This window comes from Mercenaria mercenaria, chromosome 4, assembly GCF_021730395.1.
Source record: "Mercenaria mercenaria strain notata chromosome 4, MADL_Memer_1, whole genome shotgun sequence".
Lineage (NCBI taxonomy): Eukaryota > Metazoa > Mollusca > Bivalvia > Venerida > Veneridae > Mercenaria > Mercenaria mercenaria.
Window position 1 is genome coordinate 523,387 of NC_069364.1, and position 26,799 is coordinate 550,185.

The 26,799-nt window shown below is 35.0% G+C and overlaps 1 protein-coding gene across 7 annotated transcripts in view; it reads right to left on the reverse strand.

The window, feature by feature from the left end:
- LOC123552574 (intermembrane lipid transfer protein VPS13A-like) overlaps window positions 1–26,799 on the reverse strand; it is a 169,673-nt gene that overhangs the window by 53,933 nt on the left and 88,941 nt on the right. For 5 of the 7 annotated variants that reach the window (XM_053540069.1, XM_053540068.1, XM_053540067.1 and 2 more), the window contains 14 exons: window positions 21,148–21,308; window positions 20,701–20,852; window positions 20,375–20,475; window positions 19,872–20,131; window positions 19,393–19,509; window positions 17,572–17,733; window positions 16,722–16,815; window positions 14,232–14,410; window positions 13,949–14,077; window positions 12,126–12,354; window positions 10,747–10,962; window positions 7,628–7,797; window positions 1,873–1,944; window positions 619–660 (listed from right to left, as the gene is read on the reverse strand). In XM_053540069.1, the coding sequence (XP_053396044.1) occupies window positions 619–660; window positions 1,873–1,944; window positions 7,628–7,797; window positions 10,747–10,962; window positions 12,126–12,354; window positions 13,949–14,077; window positions 14,232–14,410; window positions 16,722–16,815; window positions 17,572–17,733; window positions 19,393–19,509; window positions 19,872–20,131; window positions 20,375–20,475; window positions 20,701–20,852; window positions 21,148–21,308 (2,084 nt within the window). Of the gene's footprint in view, window positions 1–618; window positions 661–1,872; window positions 1,945–7,627; window positions 7,798–10,170; window positions 10,189–10,746; window positions 10,963–12,125; window positions 12,355–13,948; window positions 14,078–14,231; window positions 14,411–16,721; window positions 16,816–17,571; window positions 17,734–19,392; window positions 19,510–19,871; window positions 20,132–20,374; window positions 20,476–20,700; window positions 20,853–21,147; window positions 21,309–26,799 lie in introns of all 7 variants that reach the window. The other 2 variants (XM_053540071.1, XM_053540072.1) reach the window with 2 other exon arrangements.

Below are 26,799 nucleotides of genomic sequence, written 5' to 3' on the forward strand. Positions count from 1 at the left end.
TTATTGTGGGTAACATTCTGACTAAGATTCATCGATAAGATACAGTCTAAAGTGTTAAAAGCTTTTCCTTTGATTTGACCTGTGACCTAGTTTTTGACCCCAGATGACCCAATATGATCTCGTCCAAGACTTTACTGAAAGTAACATTCTGACCAAGTTTCATTAAGATTGGGTCAAAATTGTGACCTCTAGAGTGTTAACAAGCTTTTTCTTTGATTTGACCTGGTGACCTAGTTTTTGACCCCAGATGACCCAATATCAATCTTGTCCAAGATTTTACTGAAGGCAACATTCTGACCAAGTTTCAATAAAATTGGGCCAAAATTGTAACCTCTAGAGTGTTAACAAGCCTTTCCTTTGATTTGACCTGGTGACCTAGTTTTTGACCAAGATGACCCAATATTGAACTTGTCCAAGATTTTATCAAGGGTAACATTCTGACCAAGTTTCATTAAGACTGGGCCAAAATTGTGACCTCCAGCATGTTAACAGTCAATTTGTTGACGACGGAGGACGGACGGATGAAGACGGACACAGGGCGATCACAAAAGCTCACCTTTAAGCACTTTGTGCTCAGGTGAGTTAAAAACTGCACATCATCAAGTATTTTATACTTACTTTGACACTTTTATGAAGAATCACATCTGTTTCTACACCAAGCTGAAATATTAATATAATACAGATATAAGAGCAATAAGTAGTCATAGCCTTTATTTGTCACAACAGCCAATCACCTGTATTGACTCCGGCCCCATAGAGGTAGTCGAATTCGGAGCTCTATGTATAGATCTTAGAAATAAGATAAGATTTATTCAAAGTTGGCAGGAATGGTAATGTCTAAATGTCGCCACTATAGAATGATCATGTCACTGCTATCGAACGATCATATCACTGCTATAGAATGCTCATGTCACTGTTATCGAATGATCACGTCACTGCTATCGAATGATCATGTCACTGTTATATAATGATTATGTCATTGCTATAGAATGATCATGTCACTGCTATAGAACGATCATGTCATTGCTATAGAACAATCATGTCACTGCTATAGAATGATCAAGTAACTGCTATAGAATGATCATGTCACTGATATAGAACAATCATGTAATTACTATAGAATGATCATATCACTGCTATCGAATGATATCATGTCATTGTTATATAATGATTATGTCATTGCTATAGAACAATCATGTCATTGTTATAGAATGATCATGTCACTGCTATAGAATGATCATGTCACTGCTATAGACCGATCATGTCATTGTTATATAATGATCATGTCACTGCTATAGAACAATCATGTAACTGCTATAGAATGATCATGTCACTGCTATAGAACGATCATGTAACTGCTATAGAATGATCATGTCACTGCTATAGAACGATCATGTAATTACTATAGAATGATCATGTCACTGCTATTGAATTATCACGTCACTGCTATCGAATGATCATGTCATTGTTATATAATGATTATGTCATTGCTATAGAATGATCATGTCACTACTATAGAATGATCATTGTTATATAAGGATTATGTCATTGCTATAGAACGATCCTGTCACTGCTATAGAACGATCATGTCATTGCTATAGAACGATCATGTCACTGCTATAGAACAATCATAGCACTTCTACAGAATGATCATGTCACTGCTATAGAAAGATCATGTCGCTGCTATATAATGATCATGTAATTGCTATAGAACGATCATGTCATTGCTACAGAATGATCATATCATTGCTATAGAATGATCACATCACTGCTATAGAACAATCATATCATTGCTATGAATGTAAACAGTCTCATTTTGAATGGTTCAAATGCAGTTACTGTAACAATGTACAAGTAAACCAACAATATTACCTTGTTATATACAGCAAGTGCAGGAATTTTTCTTGTATCCATGAGATCATCTGGGTTTGCTGTGTCTAATGACTGAAATATATGTAAAATAATAACTGATAAATATTTCTTAAAGACACATTTCTCTCCTCTTGAACAGTAAGAGGCCAAACTATCTTTTATCTTTATATTTCTTTTTTCTTTCATTTGTAAGGAAGTCTGAAGTCTAAAGAGTATGAAATGTTAAAAAATTCTACCACCTAGAGTGCTAAAGTTTGGCTTACAGTTAAGATGAAATCTTTTTATTGTCACAAAAAACAAACCCAATAGAAAGACATTTTTAATTCTGAAACTATTTTTGTTTTTATGTAACCAAAATCATGGCAACTGGAAATTTAGCTATATTTATTACTGCAAACTAAAATATGATATTTAAAGGTTATCAGCTTTCCATGGAGAAATATGAAGGAAATCTACAGCAGAGATATTAAGTGACTTCAAGTGCATTATTCCATGGAAGATTTTGTTTGTTTGTTTTGGGATTAATGCCATTTTTCAACAGTATTTCAGTTCTTTAATGGTGGGCAGTTCCTGGATTCTGTACCAATACAAACCTGTTCTTCACAAATAACTATGAATCAGTGGTGGAGGACAAATGATGTCAGACACAATGTCTTTTATCAAATCGCCCTGGTGAAATATGCCCTGCCAGGGGATCGACCTTGTGACCCCGAGATCCACAGATCTGCACTCTCCCTATTGAGCTAAGCCGGCAGGCTATTATTCCATGGAAGAACAAGTCCATTCTCAATGCAAAGCTTGCATCTTTTTATTACATTACCTGGCTTCTCATATTAGTACTATATAAATGTTATAAATTTGCTATATATACAAAATAAAACTGAAATCTTAACATGATGCCACAGATTAAAATGATGTCATGAATGATATACCACACACCAAATATAAAATTCAAACATCAATGATTTCCACTGTAATTTAAAAGAGATTGAGAATGAGTATGTAAGAATAGGTTTTATGTAGATACATATAGATGGTAACTGGAATATTGTATAATGAGGAGTTAAAAAGTAGAGACAAAAGAAATAAAAGTTCTGAAACTCTTACAAACAGTTCTATTAAGATAGGGGACCCGTAATGACACTGTAGACAATATACCATTCTTCCGATGTCACGGTAGCTCAATGCACATTTGGCTTTCCATAAAAAAATGAGAATGCCGAAATCTTGCACGAAGAACACATAGTTTGCCAAATTTATGGGTCCATTACCTTTCAGCATATTCACAACTCCGTAAAGTGTAGTACAGTTTATCTATAAAGGGTATAATAATTGTAAAAAAAAGGATAAAAATGCTAATATGTAAGTATGGGCAGTAATTCTTTGTGTAGGTAATACATGTACTTCTCAACATTGCAATGCCTCTACCATTTATCAGTGTATAAAACAACCTTAAAATCACCACCGTTTGAAGTAAATATAAAGAAACTCTATTTAAAGCATCAGAAAAGGTTGTTCTATCAACCATTTCCAAAATGACCTACATGCCTGTTATTGTCTATACTGCAATTTTCACGCAAGACAAGTAGGTTATACATCCCTTACAATGATTTCATGAGCACAATGACCACCGGATTGAATTATCGCAGTGACATGTTTCACAAGCACATTGAATCCAGGCGAAATATTCCAAGTGAAATATTTCAAGAGAGCATGCGTCTGAGTGAATGATTCCCAGGGACAACAGCACACTGACACAAAGTGAATTATTCCCAGTGATATAAAACTGCTTCCAAGTATTAGGTCAAATAATGTAGCACTTTCTTAGTCACTATTTATAAGTAGGTTGATATGATGTCACAGTTAGCATGTATCTATTGTTAATTAACATGATGTTACAGAGTGACATAATAAAAAAATTATGTTATAATGTATACACAGTTAAGTAGAAACTAAATCACATGTCAGCATAAACACACCAGCATTAGTCAAACAGTGATTATAATAAGAAAAAAATCTTTTCTGAGTTACTAAGACTAATCCAACCTAATAAACCTCACTTTCAATCTGAATTCTGTTTTAAAATTTACAAAGATCTTTAAAATGGGACTGTAAAATTCCATAAATTACATTCTATAGTTTTTGTAAAAGTTCTATAGATAAATACAATAACAGGTTTGATGCTGTAAATTCATTCACTTTACAGAACATTTGTAAAACATCATTCTGTAAAATATCTCATCTTCTTTTTTTTAATGCAAATCTGAGTACAAAATAGCAGAACTGTCTTGAACTATCACCAACTGAGCCAACAAAATCACATCAATCAATGAATAATTCCACAGCACAGAAATATGTATTAGGGTATCATGAGGTCAAAGGTCAAAGGTTAGTATAGTCAATGACAAACCTGCCAATGCTGAAAAATGACAAATAATATTAATTAATATACTCAGGTCAATTAAGAGGTGGATGTGAAAGAAGTCAAAGTGCTTCTTTATCTATATACATTTAGGACACTTTGTCATCTTGTACACATCAAAGCAGGTTCAAGGTCAATTCACAACATATTTGCAACATATCTTATTATACACTACACAGTCATCATGCATGGAAGAGACTCAACAACAATTAACTTAATTCAAATAGATCTGTGTACATGCAAATTTTGAATAACCGACTTAAAAACAACATTATTTCATTCCATGGATAAACATCAGGTGTCTCATTCAACTATGTAAAAACAACAGTCAAGGCAAGGAATGATTTTGTTTAATCTATTGTAAAAAATATATTTTTCAGGACACAAAATATGAGTGAAGTCATACAGAGTTGTTGTTCTTCCATTTCAACTTCACAATTATTCACCTCTATCAATGTCTAACCCCTGACTTTGTTTAAGATCCTTGAATAAAACTTTACTTTTTAAGAGCTCACTGCCACCCTACAATGAGTACAATAGCCATCCTTATTCTTCTAACATTCAAGCTTAAGATACTGCTGAATAAAATGCTTGTCTAGTAAATAGGATATCATTTTGACCATTATTATGCTGAGAACATATCAAACTAAAGTTAATTTCAAATATACTTTCTGAACTCTTCTCTTTACTGTCATTCGGCCTTCTTCAGTTAGGCTGGTTTTGTAATTTTTTTAGCAGCTAAACAGTAACAAGAGGACCATGATGGTCCTGAATCGCTCACCTCTTCCCACATGACCCAGTTTTGAGTATGACGTCGTTTTTTCTATTATCTGACATAGTGACCTAGTTTTTGAGCTCATGTGACCCAGTTTTGAACTTGACCTAGATATTATCAAGATAAAAATTCTGACCAATTTTCATGAAGATCCATTGAAAAATATGGTCTCTAGAGTGGTCACAAGGTTTTTCTATTATTTGACCTATTGACCTAATTTTCAAAGGTACGTGACCCTCTTTTGAACTTTACCTAGATATCATCAAGGTGAACATTTTCACTAATTTTCATGAAGATCTCATGAAAAATATGGCCTCTAGAGAGGTCACAAGGTTTTTCTATTTTTATACCTACTGGCCTAGTTTTTGACCGCACGTGACCCACTTTCGAAACTGACCTAGATATCATCAAGGTGAACATTCAGATCAATTTTCATGAAGAGCCATTGAAAAATATGGCCTCTAGAGAGGTCAAAAGATTTTAATAATTTTAGACCTACTGACCTAGTTTTTGACCGCAGTTGACCCAGTTTCAAATTTAACCTAGATATCATCAAGATGAACATTCAGACCAACTTTCATACAGATCCCATGAAAAGTATGGCCTCTAGAGAGGTCACAAGGTTTTTTTATTATTTGACCTCCTGACCTAGTTTTTGATGGCACATGACCCAATTTCTAACTTGACCTAGATATCATCAAGGTGAACATTCTGACCAATTTTTATGGAGATCCATTCACAAGTATGGCCTCTAGAGAGGTCACAAGGTTTTTCTATTTTTAGACCTACTGACCTAGTTTTTGACCGCATATGACTCTGTTTCGAACTTGACCTAGATATCATCAAGATGAACATTCAGACCAACTTTCATACAGATCCCATGAAAAATATGGTCTTTAGAGAGGTCACAAGGTTTTTCTATTATTTGACCTACTGACCTAGTTTTTGATGGCACGTGACCCACTTTTGAACTTGACCTAGATATCATCAAGATGAACATTCAGACCAACTTTCATACAGATCCCATGAAAAATATGGCCTCTAGAGAGGTCACTAGGTTTTTCTATTATTTGACCTACTGACCTAGTTTTTGTTGGCACGTGACCCACTTTCGAACTTGACCTAGAAATCATCAAGGTGAACATTCTGACCAATTTTCATGAAGATCTCATGAAATATATGGCCTCTAGAGAGGTCACAGGGTTTTTCTATTATTTGACCTTCTGACCTAGTTTTTGACGCATGTGACCCAGTTTTGAACTTGACCTAGATATCAAGTGAACTTCTGACCAATTTCATGCAGATCCTGAAAATATGGCCTTTAGAGAGGTCACAAGGTTTTTCTATTTTTGACCTACTGACCTAGTTTTTGATGGCACGTGACCCAGTTTTGAACTTGACCTAGATATCATCAAGGTGAACTTCTGACCAATTTTATGAAGATCTTGTGAAATATTGGCCTCTAGAGAGGTCACAAGGTTTTTCATTTTTAGACCTACTGACCTAGTTTTTGATGGCACTGACCCAGTTTCGAACTTGACCTAGATATCATCAAGGTGAACATTCTGACCAATTTTCATGAAGATCTTGTAAATGTATGGCCTCTAGAGGGTCACAAGGTTTCAATTTTAGACCTACTGACCTAGTTTTGATGGCACGTGACCAGTCGGAACTGACCTAGGATCATCAAGATAACATTCTGACCAACTTCATAAAGATCCACTGAAAAATGTGACTCTAGGTGGTCAAAGCAAAGTTTAGGACGCATGCACGTACCCACGACGACTGACTCCGCGATCACAAAGCTCACCTTGTCACTTTGCGACAGGTGAGCTAAAAAGGAGAATCGCCTGATTCACGCATCACACTGTTTATTGGTGGTGGGCAATACAAAATTTTTTTAAAATTTTTGTGTATTGATCAGAATTTTCATCTAAATAACTTTTGTCATATATGATTTTAAATTTAAGATTTTGAATCTAATTTTCTATTTCTATTCAAATATTTTTTGAAAATGAATAACCGTTTTAACTGACATTTGATTTTAATAGCGGCGTAGCAATGCTCCAAACTTTTAGAAAAAACACTGTAAGTTAAGCGTTCATAATTAATCTATTTTATATCAAAATAATATTTAAAAGTTATCAATAAATTGCTTGTTTTATTCTTTCCATTGATCAAAAAATTATTGATATCATTTGTGTTTTAAGAAAGTTTAAGCTGTTAGAAAAACATCACTGTTAACAGAAAACATGGACGCTCTACGTCTGCCCACCCGATCTTTGTCTTATCAGTTCTAAAAATAGAATATACAATGGATTTGTATACAAACATGATCTCTCCTATTGGCTTGATTTGCTTCTTTTACCTTATCAATCAAAGAACAGACAATGAAAATGCATTTTTGCCATTGTTTTTCTTTTAAATGTGATATAGGTGATGTCATCAGCCATCCTAATAACAACTGTCTGACAATTTACCATTATTTAGCACAACAGGAATACTGGAAGTGAATTCAGGAACAACAACTCTGTAAAAGAGTTTAATACTGAACCTACCTGTAGAACATCTCGGATGATGTTAATGGCAGGCAGGGTAACGTTCACCATCAGTTTATCTGGTGATGAGAAAATCATGTACATACATTGACCTTCATCTTCTGAACTGATCTCTGGTTCCCCAATCTCTGCTGATGGAAGACCATCTATCTCATCATACCTCTCGGGACCTGGGAACCAGAAAAATACAATTGTATATTATGGTAGGTCATGTGAACTTCCCTGTTTAAAGTTCCTAAACTGTAACAGTTTAAATACTTTAATGGGACAAAACCCTTAATTGTAATCTGTCACTCTAAAAATAAACTTTAGATTTTCCAGTAAATTTACAATATCAAAAGCACCTTAAAATGTATTCATTTTGTCATCTATATTTTTTCAGTACAATACAAAAATCACATGAAGCCTTGTTTGAAATATTTCTTGGGTTCACTCAAGTACATGTGATATTTATACAGTATTATGTGTGTGTTAAAAAGTTTCATCAATATCTGAAAGTTAACATAGAAGAAATACTGCATAAATATTGCAAAGATATTTTTTTGTTACAAATGAAACTTTACTTCTAAGAATGTTCATTCTTTTCTGAAGACAATTACATCAATTTTCTCAGCATGAGAAATTTAGCTTCAATGAAATGATCAAAAAGAATATCACAAATTGATAATAAGTCAATTTAATCCATTTAATTGTTTCTGATTCTTCAAAAAAATTAAAACAACAAAAAAAAAACAACAAAGCTGTATCAGACAGTTAATAATGCACAGGGTAAGCATAATACTTGAACAAATCATACAACTTAAGCAGAAATTGGCTGAATAAATGAAAACTGCCTGTTTTTAACTTTAAGGTAGTCAAGCTGTAATGACAATCGACAATTTTTATTCAATTTTTTTTTCTGCGTATTCTTCTTCTGCATTCTTCAGAGCTCATTCAAGCATACAAGGGCTATTCTTGTCACTTTTCAGGCTATTCTTGTCACTTTTCAGGGTTTTTCTAACAGGAGAGTAAATGTGTATTAACAAATTTTCACCTCACATGCTGTTTAAATAAAAACATTTCATATACTATAGTACATGCATTCTGTAACAAAGAATAAACATATTTTGACTCCAAAACAGCTAATTCAAAAGGAATCATTTATTAGTTTTTACACCTTTTATGCTAGAATAGTGTGAGCGTATGTCCATTTCGTGTTACAACACCTTCAGAATCCCTTGGGATTCTGTAGATGTTACAATACTAAAAAACATGTGTTTTCTCTACACAAGAACATGGATTTCTGTACATTGCATTTAGGAGTATATGAAATAACCGATTGTCATCACACAGTCACTGTCTTAAATAACGATTTATCTACTGAAAATCAAAAACATAGTTTCAATATAACAGAACAAAAATATTTTTCAACAACTCAAGAGAAATCATTAAATCTAAGCTATGTTTTTTTCCGAGGCAGAATGCATTTTGTAAATTAATAAAATAACAGAAATAACTATTTCAATTTATTATATCTGCATTCAGTAAACTGTCAAGTTTTGTCACACAGAATGAACTTGAGGAAACTTTCTTTTTGTAATTCCAGATCAATAACATATCTTTACTTCGACTGAATTTAATTTTAGATACAGTTTGAATGTTTTCTCTTCATTCATAATGCAGACATTCAATAACAGATGAATAGCTGGAATTCATTTTCATAGAAGCCGATCATCATCATTAGAGAACCACTGAAATATTCTTCATTCTTACTTTTAGTTATTCAAAATGACATGAATGAAGTTTAACTTCTGCTAACAGCACATCTATAGAAGAGTTTCTTTCCCATCTGAAAAATTTCTCAGTGATTTAATAACCTCTCCTCCGCTTAACAATCTTCTTTTTTTTTTTTTGCTTGTTTTGTTGTTGTTGTAGGTATTGTTCTAAAATGTTTGCACTGTACTTTATATGAGAATGAATTCCATCAGAATGTTAGCTTTGCAGTGAACATGCAAAAAAAGCTTTTTGTGACCCAACTTTCGCCGTCTCTAACCTTTCGCCTCTACTCTATAGTGGGCTTTACTCTCATGTATACTGTGAAATCAGTATTGTGTGAAAGACACATTTTGTGGAATTAGTGGTTTTTGATCCATGAAAATTAAAATCTTAAGAAACAAATAAATGTATTTTTAATTCTAATTTCAAAATCTTTAATCAAAGAATTCATACTCCACACAAAATAACTGTATTGGCTGAAACTACAAACATCTGTGCCAGTCATTTTGAAGAATTTCACAGTAGAACAAGAAATAATTCAGAACCAAAGTTTGTGGAAACAGGGTCAGTATAGCCAAGAACTTTAATACCATTCAAATTCATCAAGGCTGCAAGTCTTTATTTCACATTTATACTTTCAAATTACACACTCTCAAAAGAATATTGCATTTTCTACATGGAAATATATGCCACGCTGAAAACCAATCTTTTCAGTCCCAAACTCAGATATCCAATAATATATGCAGGAAAACTGATAATAAAGCAATAAATATTTGGACTTAATATACCTGTACTTGACTGGATACCTTGAAAATGTGAAAATAAAAAAACTGAATTCCATATGTCATTATAAATAAACAGAAAAATGTGAACAAAAATATTAAAAGTCATATATAAATGATTTTGGAGGAACACATACAACCTGTAAAAAAAAACAGTTTGAAATGAATTAACTAAACCTAGCTATTAAACAAAATACAAGGAAATAATTACAAGAAAGTGTGCTTCTGAAATCAGATAAAAGAAATATGGATAACAAATTGTCTTGCATAAATGCATTTATTAACTCCCATAAGGACCAAATCATGTTCCTTTTTGCCACACAACCCCTTTCCTCTGAGGAAAATGGCTGCTATATTTAACAGCTACTTTATCAAATTAGACCTTTGTTTTGTTATATTTGCTCAGGATGAGAACTACAAACTAGAATATGTTAGAAAAAATGTTGCGAAGGTAGTTATTTTCTGTGGTATGCAAAACTGATTTCAGAATAATTGTGCACAAATACTGTGTCAAGAAATAACTGAATAATTGCACACAAATAATTACAACATAACATCAGCAATACAACACCAGCAACAAACCAGTTCTGAACTTCACAGGTCCCTGTGGGGTTAAAAATATAGGTTTATCGAGGGTCCAGTCGAGTCCCTCGTCATTATCATCAGTTTCGCTGACATCGGCATCTTCACTACTATCTGTTGTGAAGATACTGCCAAGTTTGTTCGTTATTGTATGTATAAGACTCTCACTCTCTGAGTCCGACTCTCCTTGCACGCTACTGTGCCGACTTAATGATTCTGAAAATGTGTTATTGTAATATTGCTAATACTTCCTACATAAAACAACAATAATAAAAGCCTGGAATACCTGCTACATAGAAAGCTGAATGTAAAACTGCTTTGGAAAGCTTGCAAATGTGGCAGTTTTCTGTTCTCATTACCAATACAGACATATTTTCAATATGAAGAAAATGTACGCTAAAGCTCAAAATATGCTTTTTTTTCTTTTCTTTGTAACTTAATTTGCAACAAAAAGGCTTTTTTTTTAATGTTCGTTTTTTACAAAAAGACAATCTTCATAAAAAGTCACTTCCTTTTTGTGGATTATATCCTGATATCGAAAAGTTTGATTATCAAATATAATTTCTCCAGAACAGTGAGATTATAAAATAAAGTTTCTCTGAAGCAGAACTGCTTTTGAACACAGAAAAAAACTGTATGACAAAATATTTCTTATTAACTAATTTTATTATTATTCTATTGCCTTTAAATTTGTAAATTTTGACTCTTAAAATGAAATCTCATCTTTTCAAGTCAATACTTGAGTCTTTTTTTGAATAAATCATATGAAAATGCATGGAATTAAAATAAAAGGTTTGTATGGCAAAAGATTATAAGTAATTTCTTCTTGTGAATACCATACAATTTCACTACTGACAGCATCACTTAAAATAAACTTCTATATATTATAGTTACTGCTGAAATGAGGAGAATTAGTTGTTAGAACAACAAGAATTCTTGTTAGTTACATTACATATGATACCATAAAATCAGACATTTTCATGAGGTTCAAAGTTTGCTGTATTCAAAATCAAATTTAGTTTACAAGGTAGAGTATTTTTTTATGTAAAGCAGACTTGTGAACTAACACAATTTTGTGGATGTTTATTTCTGCAAGTACAAATTTTGAGGGTGTCCCAATATTAGGGTGTCCCAACATTAAGGGACATTCAGTTTGTGCATATAATGAAAATAAATCCCTTATGAAAATTTCTGATTTTACAATATTCAAGACTACAAGTTAAAATCAATATATTGCAAGCATATGAAATACCTATGTACACAGCAAATGATTAAAATGTTACACTGGTCTGACCTAATATAAATACTGCTAAAATGCAAATTTAGAAAAATAAAAAATCATATGTACTATTAATGTAAGTACACAGTCATGCACTTACCATAACTTTTATCACTGGCAATACGGATTTTCCGGCGAGTATTTTTAGGCCTAAGGATTGTCATTTCACTTGGTGAGTCGAGTTCCTCATCAGCTTCATTCTCACTACTACTTGACCGGAAATGGTTCCGGTTGATCATCTGCTCAACGTCAGACTGAAGACCATCCGGTACATCTAGACCATTGTCGTCATAGCTACACACAATTGGAAAACTCTGGGCTTGAAATATCTTTAAAGAAAAGACAAAAGTAAACTTAATACATTTTTCTAAAATGAAATTTATCATTTGATTCCAGCACACTGTTATAAATAATAAAAACAATTAAAGTTTTCAGAAAGTTACACAAATCAAGTACCAAGAAATTATTATCACATTTTAAATGCATGCCTCATTGCCAAGAAAAAAGCTTTTCTCCAATGAATACACACTAAATGGATTTTGAATTTATTTTTTGTCCTGGATTAGGGTTTTCAGAAAGTTACACAATTCATGTTCCAAGAAATTATTATCACATTTTAAATACATGTAGCATACATGTCATACGTCCCGGATTGTCCGGGATTGTCCCGGAAATGACATACTTGTCCCGGTGTCCCAGACAGTGTTGAAATGTTCTGGAAAATTAAAAATACAGAAAACAAAAATAACCCCCCAAAAAACTAGTTTTTTTGGTCTGTAAATTGTTGAATTATACATTATTAAAACACAATAAACAGTCCTCGGTGTCACATTGTTTATTCCCAATTATCCGATATCAGTTTCATGCCCTCGAGCGGGACACATGTTGATTAAGCCAGCTCCGATCAACACTCGTATTGAACGCGCGGCGCGATCTTTTGATGACCCAGATTAATTTACATTCAGCTAGTTTGATGACCCTGATTATGAATTGACAGAATTATGCAATCAATAACAGTTTTATGATAATTTAATGTTAGGAACAATAGCCGAAAATCTCGTTGTTTTTAGCACGTAGGCGGTGAAGCTACATGTAGCCTTTATGGAAGAAATGGCTGAAAACGGTCAATTAAACTATAATTATTTTAAAAGGTTGTAATCTTTTAAAATGTACATTGATTGTCACACATATTCTAAATTAAAATTTCGACTACTGAATGCCTTTGCCGACCGATCCATGAAAATTGACCCAACCCGAAATATTTTATATCGATTTTATTTACAAGATTTATTTTATTCCTTTGAGGATTCCATTTCATTAATGATTAGATAAACGTTTAAGCTTTAAAATGATACCAAATAAGCTGGAGACCAGGTTAATTCTTCGTATGTAGTAAGCCTCCTAAGTCTGTTCACCTCGGAAACGCAACCAATTCACGTACCGAACTATAGACGTGAATTACCCTATTTACCTCCCTTAGAAAGCTAGACGACATTTGCAGCAAATTATTCCTCAGCGAGTGAACAACGTTTATCTCCGGAAACTACATGTAATTTTATGATATTTATGCATGAAACAGACGAATACTAATGTCATGGTGTATGTCCCGGACAAAGGGTAAAAATCCCGGAAATTTGAACTCAGAATCCCGGAAATGTTCTGAAAAATTATGGCATGTATGCATGTAGCATCCTTCAGCCAGTCATCATAAAATGTCACATTGCCAAGAAAAAAGCTTTTCTCCAAGAAATACACAATAAATGGGTTTTGAATTTATTTTTTGTCCTGAATTGTAAATGGGTGTTCTTTACCTTATCCAACATCATTATTGACCAACTAATCAGCCAAATGCCTGTAGCAAAAATGTGCATGAATCATAATTTAAAACACATGTTCTAGTTGTAGAAACAAAAGTAGTTCTACCTGTATTTTGAGAGCCCAGGGTTCATACAGTCCCTCTTGTACTAGATTTGGCTCCACTAGAGGTTCCCAGACACTCAATTTCTCATTATAGTAACAAACATCTAGCTCCAGATCTGCTGTCAACCTCATCTGAAAAAGGAAACAAAAATTTCTATACATGAATGATAACTATGCTATGCATACAAAACATTCACACTGCTGCAAGTCATTCATTGTTAACTTAACAAAGATCAAAATTTTGGTAACATTTCACATTGCTTTCAGACAAGAATGAAGGTTTAACCTGTTTTGTCCAGTTGGAAAATTTTCCATCCACAGATGTACGGACACACAGTAACGGTACTGTCTGATCTAGATTCTCAACCTCGAAGAATGCACACACTTCCTGTATGTCTAATGTCAACATCTCAATTGGAGGGTCCAGTGGGCCAAACACAGGACCAGTGGCTGGCTCCTCATTCCCTACAATGCAGTAAACATTCATATAAAAGTCATCATCTGAACATAACAGTTCACAATGTATAAAGTGCTGTTTAGGCTGTTCATCTCATGTCTAGTCCATATTGTGTGACCAAAAGAGAATATAGGTAGAGTGAAACACCACTTGCTCAGACATCAATGGTTCAAGCACCCAAGCTTTCTGTTGCACTGTGCCTAATGGTCCCAAGAAATTTTCCTTGTATTTTCTATGTTTGGATTGCTCTAAATGCTGGGTAGATTTAACATTTTTCTCGTCCCCTTGTGAGTTTTAGTGACCTCTGGTGTTTAACTGTATACATAGAACAAGTTTCTTAAAATATGATCCTGCCACATGCTGCACTATTGTGAATAAGAAAGTTGACAGGTATAATTATGAGGAAATTAAAAATATTACAGACAATATAAAGTCACTAAAAAGAAATGGACAGAAAACAAGGTTGTTTCTGTTTAAGGAGGTAGGTTACCTTTATATTTGTATGTGTGCATGTCCAACCGGAAGCTAACGTGACGATTTACGACGACGTTTACGACAAACTAAATGTGTTTGTATATTCATTATTCTGAAAACAAATCATAGACCTGTCTTCGATCTTTGTGAATTAATAATGCAGAAATAATGAATAAATTGCCGCAGAAACGCTTCAAAACAATGTTGCCTTAAAATGACGTCATTGACGTCATGACGTTACGTGTCAGTTACCATGCAAAATTTATAGCTTTTATCTTGAAAGTACGTAATTCTGTGCATTTTCTTTATTCAAACTATTTTCAAATAACCATTATTTGCCGAAATATTTTTTACGAGTCTTTTGCACTGGATAATAATCAGTATTTTGCTTCTTTTATGCAGTTATTTTGATATGTTATGCGGAATGTAAGAAAATGGATGATGACAACCAATGTTATTTGGAATATAGTACGGCGAGAGGTTACTCGTTACGGCCATTTTCAAATAAAAAATCTAGCAGTATGATTTGTAATACCTATTTTTCGGGTTCCATTGATAATATGTACTTATATACTAAAACTAAGATCTAAATTGTTCAAATTTCAGTAGAAAATTATGGTTTCTTGAATTGAATTGATGTTACCATGGAAACGAAGCCCGTGACCTATGTATCTAAATGTAAAATTCAAAAGCGTTGACACTAGTCTATTTAAGAAACACAACTTCGGCTTTTTATTTTCATTTCAAAAATATCCATGAGAATAATAGTAGCATGCTGAACGATTTTTCCATGAAAAATGCCAGACGAGGGGTACTGCTGTAAGTATTCTAAGCTTAGAAATTTGTTTGAATAAATGCAGATAACACGAAAATATAACTTACGTTAGAAATAATATGTTTTAAAGCTACATCAACTAGAAAGATAATCTTATTCAATATTATTTTAAAGGAAATTACGACAAAAAGCAAGATATGAGCCATTTTAAACACCTCTGTTGCCATGGTTACTTTAAACTTTAAGAAAAATAGGGTACCATGTATAGTGCTTGGTATTTTGCTAATAATATTACCCAAATATTCCAAGTTGGTTATTAACAGAATGGCACTGAAGCCGTCGAAAACCCTTATTTTTATACATAGTTGTTTAAAAATGAGAGAAAATGCGTTACCATGGAAACACGAGCCCCGCGACATATACATTTTAAGCTTATATTAGAAAGCTAACGTGCATACTAGTAAAATTATAGATTATGCTGACTTCTACGGATATCAATGAAACTAAAATACACTGAAAAGTGTTAAATATCCGCATTTTCCTTCTTCTTTCAATATGAAATACCTTTGGAGGGTCATGTTCTTAAAACCTGGATAAAAATTGAACTTGAAGGGACAGAGACAAACGAAACTGAGATTTTAGCAGTTAAAACTTCATATTACACGAAATACAAAAAGATGCTGCGGTTCAACTAATTTGAATTTACCCTTGTAACAAGGTAACCTACCTCCTTAAGTGTTGGACTGTTTTTGCCTGTGTTGGTAGAAGCAAATCTAGTTTTCCTTGGCATTAGAAATTTTCTGGTTTATTTCCTACAGAGATCATCAGTACTTGCAAGATTTAGTCAAACAAAACAAAAAATATTTATTTGACTGGGCATTCTTTAATCAAGAAGTACTGCATGTGGGCTGGACCTTAATACAAAAGACAGAAACTGTTGGTCTCAATGTCACAACTCTTCAGTGACACAATTACAATCCACCATTCAATGTTTCTCTGAGTGCCTGGGACTGGAAGTGACCTTGTTTATCTCAAATAGTGACATAAACATACACAAATGTCTGACTCACATTTATCTATCCATCTCCCAGGTGACACAGTTTTTATTTTCCACATATCGTCTAATACACTAGCCTCTGTATCATCTACTTTCACATCTGTACCCTGAAAGTTTGATCCTTTTTGTAAAATAAGAACAACATTTATTTTCATGTCTATGACTTTTCCATGCTTCCATGGCAGTATGGTTAAGGTCTATGACTTTTCCATGCTTCCATGGCAGTATGGTTAAGGTCTATGACTTTTTCATGCTTCCATGGCAGTATGGTTAAGGTCTTTGACTTTTCCATGCTTCCATGGCAGTATGGTTAAGGTCTATGACTTTTCCATGCTTCCATGGCAGTATGGTTAAGGTCTATGACTTTTCCATGCTTCCATGACAGTATGGTTAAGGTCTATGACTTTTCCATGCTTCCATGACAGTATGGTTAAGGTCTATGACTTTTCCATGCTTCCATGGCAGTATGGTTAAGGTCTATGACTTTTCCATGCTTCCATGGCAGTATGGTTAAGGTCTATGACTTGGAATCATTTGCCCCTCACCTATGTCTGCTGGAAACCTTAAAATGATGTAGAATTTTTCATATGAGGAAGCCTTCCAGCTGGCTTAGAGACGGCAGAAGGTTCTTACCCAGGGTCTCACCCATGTCTGAAATAATGCCCTGAGGAGCACCTGGGATTTTCCTCCACAATTAAAAACTGGAAAGGTCACCAGATCACCTAAATTATGCCAGTGTGCCTCTAAACGAAAAAATAGAGAAAAATTACCATGCTTTGGACATTTCACACAATTAATTAATATCTTAAACATGAGTAATTTGGATATGAGTAAGTTTCAGATATTCTGTATATATTGTATACCTGATCAGAAGATTGTTTGAGTATGCTGATAACATCCATTAGTAGTCTCATGTTGGGTGGGGTCAGATGTATAAACAACTTTGCCAGCTTAACCGACATCTGTAATTCATTCTTCACTATATCATAACATCGGCTGAACTCAAGGTCACATGGCGTTATCATCTGAAATATTCAAAAACAAAATTTACATGTACATATACATGTACATACGTAAGAACAAAGGGAAGAAATTTTAAAAAATTCTAAGTCAACAGAAAAAAAAATTCTAAGTCCACAAAAGAAATCCTTACCAGGTATAGATATGTCAAAATACACCTAAAAATTGGAGGTACCATTTATGTTGTACCACAGAAAAGTGGTCTCGATTTTTCCCTACAGCCAATAATAAACTAGAGCTATCACTAAAGGTGATGAATGTACCCCCCCCCCACATGCACTGACACAGTACAATGCAATTTGACGCACACAAGATTGCATAATTATGTGGACTGTATGTATACAGTATAGTAACAAAAAACAAAGTCCCGTAACTATGCAGAATATTTATCTAAAAGAACATAACATGCACCATGCACAACAAGGGTTGGTACTGATCACTTGTGTGAAGTTTCATTAAATTGTGTGCAAGGGTTTCGGAAGATTAGGCGCGCACAAGATTATATATGCAGACTGTATGTACATAATATGTTAACAAGAAACAAAGTCCCATAACTCTGCAATTTTTGTTGTTGAAAGAACCTAACATGCCCCATGCACAACTACTGTTGTTACTGATCACTTGTGTGAAGTTTCATTAAATTGTGTCAAGGGGATGAGGAGAGATGGTGCACACAAGATTGTGTCTATATATATAGTATAGTAACAAAAAAACAAAGTCCTGTAACTCTGCAAAAATTTTTTCTGAAAGAACCTAACATGACCCATGCACAACTACTGTTTTTACTGATCACTTGTGTGAAGTTTCATTAAATTGTGTCAAGGGGATGAGGACAGATGGTGCGCACAAGATTGTGTCTATGTATATAGTATAGTAACAAAAAATAAGTCCCGTAACTCTTCAATTTTTTTTTCTGAAAGAACCTAACATGCCCCATGCACAACTACTGTTGTTACTGATCACTTGTGTGAACTTTCATTAAATTGTGTCAAGGGGATGAGGAGAGATGGTGCGCACAAGATTGTGTCTACGGACAGATGGACAGATGGACGGACAGACAGACAGACAATCTGAAACCAGTATACCCCCACCCTTACAACTTTGTTGTCGGGGGGTACAAAAAGTTACAAAATAAGCTATTTATAGTAACATAAAAGGGAAGTAATTCAATAAAAAAAGTTATTGTTAGTGAACAAAAAAAGGATCTGCCAAATAAAAACAAGAGCACCGCAATGCAAAGCAATATACACACGAAACAAAGTCATATGACATCTGACCCCCAAGTGTGACCTTGACCTTAAAGCGCTACATGCGCTCTGCATGTCGTCTCGATGTGGTGAACATTTGTGCCAAGTTCCTTTAAAATCCTTCAAGTAGTTCAAGAGTTACAGAGGGAACATGAAACAAAGTCATATGACCTTTGATCCATAAGTGTGACCTTGACCTTGAAGGAAGCCATCCAAAACATGCGCTCTGCACGTCGTCTTGATGTGGTGAACATTTGTGCTGTCTTTGAAATCCTTCAAGGGGTTCAAGAGTTACAGAGCGGACACAAAACTGCTAATGGACGGACAGACAGCCGGACGGATGGACGAACACTGGCATCATAACATAATACGTCCCTTTGGGCATACAAAAATCACCTTGTATTATTGCAGTTTTACCTTAGATTGATAGTCTGCTGGAGCACCATATATACTGGAGAACATTTTCAGTCCGGCAATCTTAGACCACATCCTCTGCTGGGTGGGATTAGCTACATATTCAAATGCTATATCTGCCTATAATATAATACATAACACACAGTAAAAAATATGTATATCTACATGTATCTACTGTTTTACTCTAATTGAATTACCTTAATTGACACTAATATTTATATTCTTTTCACTTCCACTTCTATTAAAATGACAATGAAACATATCCATACAGAAGAGCTTTAGTTAATCACCTTGTATTTAAAGTAAAGTGTAATCATTTCATAAAACTATGAGTTCTGATTGTAGCAGGTCTTAAAGAGACTTTGCCTTATTTTGACTTTTTGTCTGGTAATTACCAAAACTCAGTTCTGCAGTTTATTTTTGTTTGTTTTGAAATTAAAGCAAATGCAGTTATTACAACAAAGTTTATCACGGTAACTTACATTGACCACAATAATCCTGCTGTTGTGTGATTCTGGATCAGCTAATAGGACAATTTCTGGCTGTGACATGGAGAAATACACTGTCATCACTGGCCCTTCCTCACTGCCACTGTACGGTGGTGCTGGTACTGGGGTATGACCTCCGCCTGCTGGTGTCTCTATGGTAACAGGAGAAGTCAGTGCCTCTGTGAGGAAACTGGACAGCTCCAATATGTATGGTATCTGGAGATTGATGGTAACTTTCTCCATCATGATGTCAGCTGAAAAGATTTCATTTCAAACTGATTTTGTTACTATAGTAACCAGGTCATTTCTCAGAGAAGACATATAGTTACATAGTGAATTGGAACATTTGTCATCAGTACCTCTACCTCCATCATGGAATGAATTATTCTGGTAGTTTTTAAATGGATTCTGTGATTAATGAAAGCGAAAGGGAAGGGAACTTTTAATATAAGGCAAATATATCTTTTGCATTTAATTAAACTACATTAATTGTTCACCTTTTTGGTTCCCGTCACCACTGATCTTGTATATAACAGATACAAGAGGTCGCCGGGAGTCAGTCTCCTTCTCTACGCTCTCCTTGTCATGATACAAAATCCTGTAATCAGAAGGTGCAGTCAAGCTAATAATTATGTAAAAACAAATCATAATTTAATCAGTCATTTATATTTGATACTCTGGTATATTTGTACAAGCCTTGCAAGTGCAACATTTATTTCACAACATTCTGTGATAAATGTGTGATTTATTTTGCAGCAACAAGTAAACATTTTAAAACATCTCCACAAATTAACATGACATAGTAATCAATAAATATACTAACTTTTTAACAACATGTCTACTATCTGGTTTAATATTGAGCACATATAGTGTTTCCAAGGCAACAGTAACCTTGGTTTCCCCGTCTCCTCGTGAGTTCACTGTCCCACTGATCTTTCCCATCACCAGTTTGGCAAAATCTACAGTACCTTCTTCCTAAACAAAAATTAGTACCAGTATTTTATAAAAGATGGCAATATCATATAGAACAACAATTATCTTAAGGAATATTTATATCTATAAAACTTCAAAAAAAATTAATATACTTCAAACAATAATTATATTCAGTATATGTTGGGAGCAGGAATTTTTCCACTGAATTTCCTTATTTAATCTGATCAAAAGCCTCAGTATTTTAATCCACTTAAGAATATCTTACTGCATTAATGCTAAATGAACAAGAAAGATGGAAATTTGTAACGTTATAACATTAATTTGATTTTTTGTCTACCTTTGTATCCTGAGAAAGGACAAGTTCCATCCCCTCCAAGGTGAAGAGTACTACAGTTGATGTTTTCTTTGCTGCCATTGATGATGTCATATCTGTATCCATGACAACAGTTCCAGATTCCTCACTGGTTTGTGTTGTGACTGGGGTTCTTCTGACCGGTTCTGTATAGAGTAAAAAGTGAAAAATTTAAGAGCTATTTGTAAAACTCATTAAAAAAAATAATGCCCCCAAAGTCACCCTGTTGGATGAAAATGAATGCTGGGAATTGACCTTTCACCTAATTAATAGCAAAATGGATTATCTAAGGATCAGACAATAGAGCTATAAAGTTTGATGGATGTAGGCCCAATTATTTTCCAGTTACTGACCAATAACTATTTTTAATCTCTGACCTTAAAATTGACCTACAAGCCCTGAAACAATAACAGTTATCAACTGATCACAGGCAATCACCCTATCAAGTTTGACAGCCATAAGCACACAACTTTCTCAGTTATTGATTCAAAACCATTTTCAGTTTCAAGGTCACGCTGACTCTGACTTTTGACATTCTAACAACAAGAGGACCATGATGGTTCTGAATCGCTCACCTCTTCCCACATGACCCAGTTTTGAGTATGACGTTGTTTTTTTCTATTATTTGACATAGTGACCTAGTTTTTGAGCTCATTTGACCCAGTTTTGAACCTGACCTAGATATTATCAAGATAAAAATTCTGACCAATTTTCATGAAGATCCATTGAAAAATATGGTCTCTAGAGAGGTCACAAGGTTTTTCTATTATTTGACCTATTGACCTAGTTTTCAAAGGTACGTGACCCTGTTTTGAACTTTACCTAGACATCATCAAGGTGAACATTCTCATTATTTTTCAAGAAGATCTCATGAAAAATATGGCCTCTAGAGAGGTCACAAGGTTTTTCTATTTTTATACCTACTGGCCTATATTTTGACCGCACGTGACCCAGTTTCGAAACTGACCTAGATATCATCAAAGTGAACATTCAGATCAATTTTCATGAAGATCCATTGAAAAATATGGCCTCTAGAGAGGTCAATAGATTTTAATAATTTTAGACCTACTTTTTGACGGCACGTGACCCACTTTCGAACTTGACCTAGATATCATCAAGAAGAACATTCTGACCAATTTTTATGAAGATCCATTAAAAAGTATGGCCTCTAGAGAAGTCACAAGGTTTTTCTATTTTTAGATCTACTGACGTAGTTTTTGACCGCACATGACCCTGTTTCGAACTTGACCTAGATATCATCAAGATGAACATTCAGACCGACTTTCATACAGATCCCATGAAAAATATGGCCTTTAGAGAGGTCACAATGTTTTTCTATTATTTGACCTATTGACCTAGTTTTTGACGGCACGTGACCCACTTTCGAACCTGAACTAGATATAATCAAGATGAACATTCAGACCAATTTTCATACAGATCCCATGAAAAATATGGCCTCTAGAGAGGTCACAAGGTTTTTCTATTATTTGACCTACTGACCTAGATTTTGAGGGCACGTGACCCACTTGCGAACTTTACCTAGATATCATCAAGGTGAACATTCTGACCAATTTTCATGAAGATCTCATGAAATATATGGCCTCTAAAGAGTTCATAAAGTTTTTCTATTATTAGACCTACTGACCTAGTTTTTGATCGCACGTGACCCAGTTTCAAACTTGACCTAGATATCATCAAAGTGAACATTCAGACCGACTTTCATACAGATCCCATGAAAAATATGACCTCTAGAGAGGTCACAAGGTTTTTCTATTATTTGACCTACTGACCTAGTTTTTGAAGGCACGTGACCTAGATTCGAACTTGACCTAGATATCATCAAGGTGAACATTCTGACCAAATTTCATGAAGATCTTGTGAAATATATGGCCTCTAGAGAGGTCACAAGGTTTTTCTATTTTTAGACCTACTGACCTAGTTTTTGACGGCACGTGACCCAGTTTCGAACTTGACCTAGATATCATCAAGGTAAACATTCTGACCAATTTTCATGAAGCTCTTGTGAAATATATGGCCTCTAGAGAGGTCACAAGGTTTTTCTATTTTTAGACCTACTGACCTAGTTTTTGACGGCACGTGACCCAGTTTCGAACTTGACCTAGATATCATCAAGGTGAACATTCTGACCAACTTTTATAAAGATCCCACAAAAAATGTGACCTCTAGAGTGGTCACAAGCAAAAGTTTACGGACGGACGGACGAACGCAGGCACGGACGACGGACGACGGACGCTGCGTGATCACAAAAGCTCACCTTGTCACTATGTGACAGGTGAGCTTAAAATAACTGGGGTCATCTTCTGACCATGAGCAATCATCCAAAGAAGTCAGACTACTATATGCTGAGGCCTTCTCCTTTATTATTTTTCAGGTTACAGTGATCTTGACCTTTGACTTACCAACCCCTAAAACATAAAGAGTCATCTAATGACCACAGGCAACCTCTAAAAATATTAAGAAACACACAAAAAAAATTTTTTGGGGGAGGGAAGGGGGAAATGGTGTGGGAAGAGGATACTCAGAAACAAGTAACTAAATGTAAAAAAATTACAGGGACAGAGAGACTGCGGAAAGGGTATGTGATGGGTTCTGAATGTGAACAAGGGATACCAAAATACAATACAAATAAAACTAAACAAAAAGTATGAAAATAATAAAAAATTATTTTGCCTAAACATAATTACATTTATTTTTTCCCGAAATTAATAGCTATCTCGTTGCTAAGTGTGTTAGCTATAAACTATCGTCGTTGTCAAGTAATCCAGTTTTCTAGTTCCTTGTCTAAACATAACAGATGAATGAAAAACGCCTATTCGTCAGGGAACCACTCGAGCGTTATATTAAATCGAGAGCACGTGCAATCTTCTCAGTTGAACTAAAGGTGTATTGGCTAGCGCTTCAGATCGATGTTAAATTGCCCACCCGCCAAACCCCAATAATAATAATAATAAAAATTGTTGTAAACTACAATTCATTATATTTTGTATCTTTAATTCTGTTTTGACAATCTGACTGTTTTGTGAAGTACTTATGTTGCAGATAATATGCTGCCATTGGGTGCCAACTCCGGAAGTGATCAGATTCCAGGTACATTCCACAGACATTAATTGAACGGATTCCTGGGCTACAAACAATTTGTGAAACAGACAGATCTAAAAGGATATTATCATTCTTCCGGACTGTTGCTTTATGAGAAATCAAAAGGACAATTTAGAATTTATACATGTATAATTTTTGTTACTAAAACTCCAGTTAATTATTTCCATATTTATATACAATTATTTTTTTTATGTCACTCCTAATTTTAAGGGCCTGGAAAAATTCTGTCGACCGTGGGGGCGATCGGGCGTGCTTTGGGACGTTTTGATGGTACGGATGTTACGGTGTATATTAAAGGTATTGCTCTAGTGCCTTGGCAATATCTGACTAGCCTTGCTTGAATGTATCATAGCCTTGCTGATGCCATAGCCTTGCTCATCATATAGTATTTGCCTCGCTTAGAATTACAGTACGTTGCCTTGCTCCATTGGTCCGCTAAATGTTCCTCATTACTTTGCAGGTAACGTCGAGTTATGGGGAATATTTAATTTACTGTGGTGTACTGTAGCCTTGCTCATTATAGTATTTGCCTTGCTTAGAAGTACAGTACGTTGCCTTGCTCCATTGGTCCGCTAAATATTGTGGTGTACTGTAGCCTTGCTCGTTGCTTGGAATTACAGTACGTTGCCTTGCTCCGTTGGTCCGCTAAATATTGTTGTGTACTGTAGCCTTGCTCGTTGCTTAGAACCACAGTACTTTGCCTTGCTCCGTTGGTCCACTAAATATTCCTCATTGCTTTGCAGGTAACGTCGAGTTTTGGGGGATGTTTAATTTACTGTGGTGTACTGTGGTATCCCTTGCGTCCGTGTGGCGCTGCTTGTTGCTCTACAGGTAACGTGGAGCAATGACGTGGTGCTTTACAAGTACGTCTGATTTCCTCCCGGTCGACTGGTTTTTCAAATAGCTTTCATTGGAGTGGCCATACTCTGCCAACATATTGATAATAACTTTTATATTGAAAGGAATATTTCATAGATTAAATTAGCACTGTTTACAGTATCTTACGCGCCGGTAATTGAAATATGTGACTGTATTCATATCTGAAATGTACAAATAAACATGTAAAAATGTGAATGTTACTTGTCTTCTGGTTATAATTTCGGGTAATAAAATAAATAGGTGGAAAGGGGGGAACAAGGGTATGTGGAGGGGAGGGGGTGTACTGTGGAAGAGGGATACAAAGATTCAGTACCAAGAAACAGAAAGTAAACAAAAAAGAATTATAGGGGCTGACAGAGGGATGTGGTAGGTGCAAAATGTGGATGATGGATACTAGAAACTGTGCTGACAGTAAGACCAAGAGGGCCATAATATTCTCTAGCTGACAGAAGTTCCAGAGACAGTAGAAGTTTATCTAAAAGACAGTGTGACAGATGAAAAGCAGTTCAAATAGTACATGCTTCTTAGGTCTTTAAAATTTGGTGGGAAAAATACACAGAGACAACTGGGGCAGGCTGAGGGTGTTTTGTAAGGTTTCTTTATAATGAATATCTGCATTCAGCAGTTCACGAGAAGAAGCTGTTTAAAATATTTCCACATTTTGCTCCAGTGGTCCCTTAAACAGGACAGGGTGCCCGCTTTTGAACAAGTTTGTAACAGGACCTTACAATGATGCTACAGACCAAGACTGGTGAAGATCCATCAAGTAGTCCAGTCCCTGAGGGGGTGTCTGTGTGCAGGAGGTCCTGAGAAAATTTCCAAAGAAGTGATTAAAGGAACATCTAAGCTGCATGAAATCGAGGTGTCACCATTCATGAAAAGAAGTTGTTTCTATTTTTAGCTCTAGCTAAAGGTCACCAAGCTACCCCATAGAATATATTGAGGTAGGACCTAACATTGATGCTAAAGACAAAGTTTGAAGAGGATCTTTAAAACCGTTATTGAGAAAACAAGAGCTGTCTCCGTAGGATGACACATGCCCCCGATGGCACTTTGAATGAAAAGTTATGGCCGATGTTAGAGTTTAGGACCTTTGACCTACGGACCTGGGTCTTGCGCGCGACACATCGTCTTACTGTGTCACACATTCATGCATAGTTATTTTAAAATCCATGCATGAATGACAAAGATATGGACCGGACATGCCCATCAATGCACTATCATGAAAAATGATCTTTAACGTCTAAGTGTGACCTTGACCTTTGAGCTACGGACCTGGGTCTTGCGTGTGACACGTCGTCTTATTGTGGTACACATTCATGCCAAGTTATTTGAAAATCCATCCATCGATGACAAAGATATGGACCGGACACGCCCATCAATGCACTATCCTTTAACGTCTAAGTGTGACCTTGACCTTTGAGCTACGGACCTGGGTCTTGCGCGCTGCACGTCGTCTTACTGTGGTACACATTCATGCCAAGTTATTTGAAAATCCATCCATCGATGACAAAGATATGGACCGGACACGCCCATCAATGCACTATTCTTTAACGTCTAAGTGTGACCTTGACCTTTGAGCTACGGACCTGGGTCTTGCACACTGCACGTCGTCTTACTGTGGTACACATTCATGCC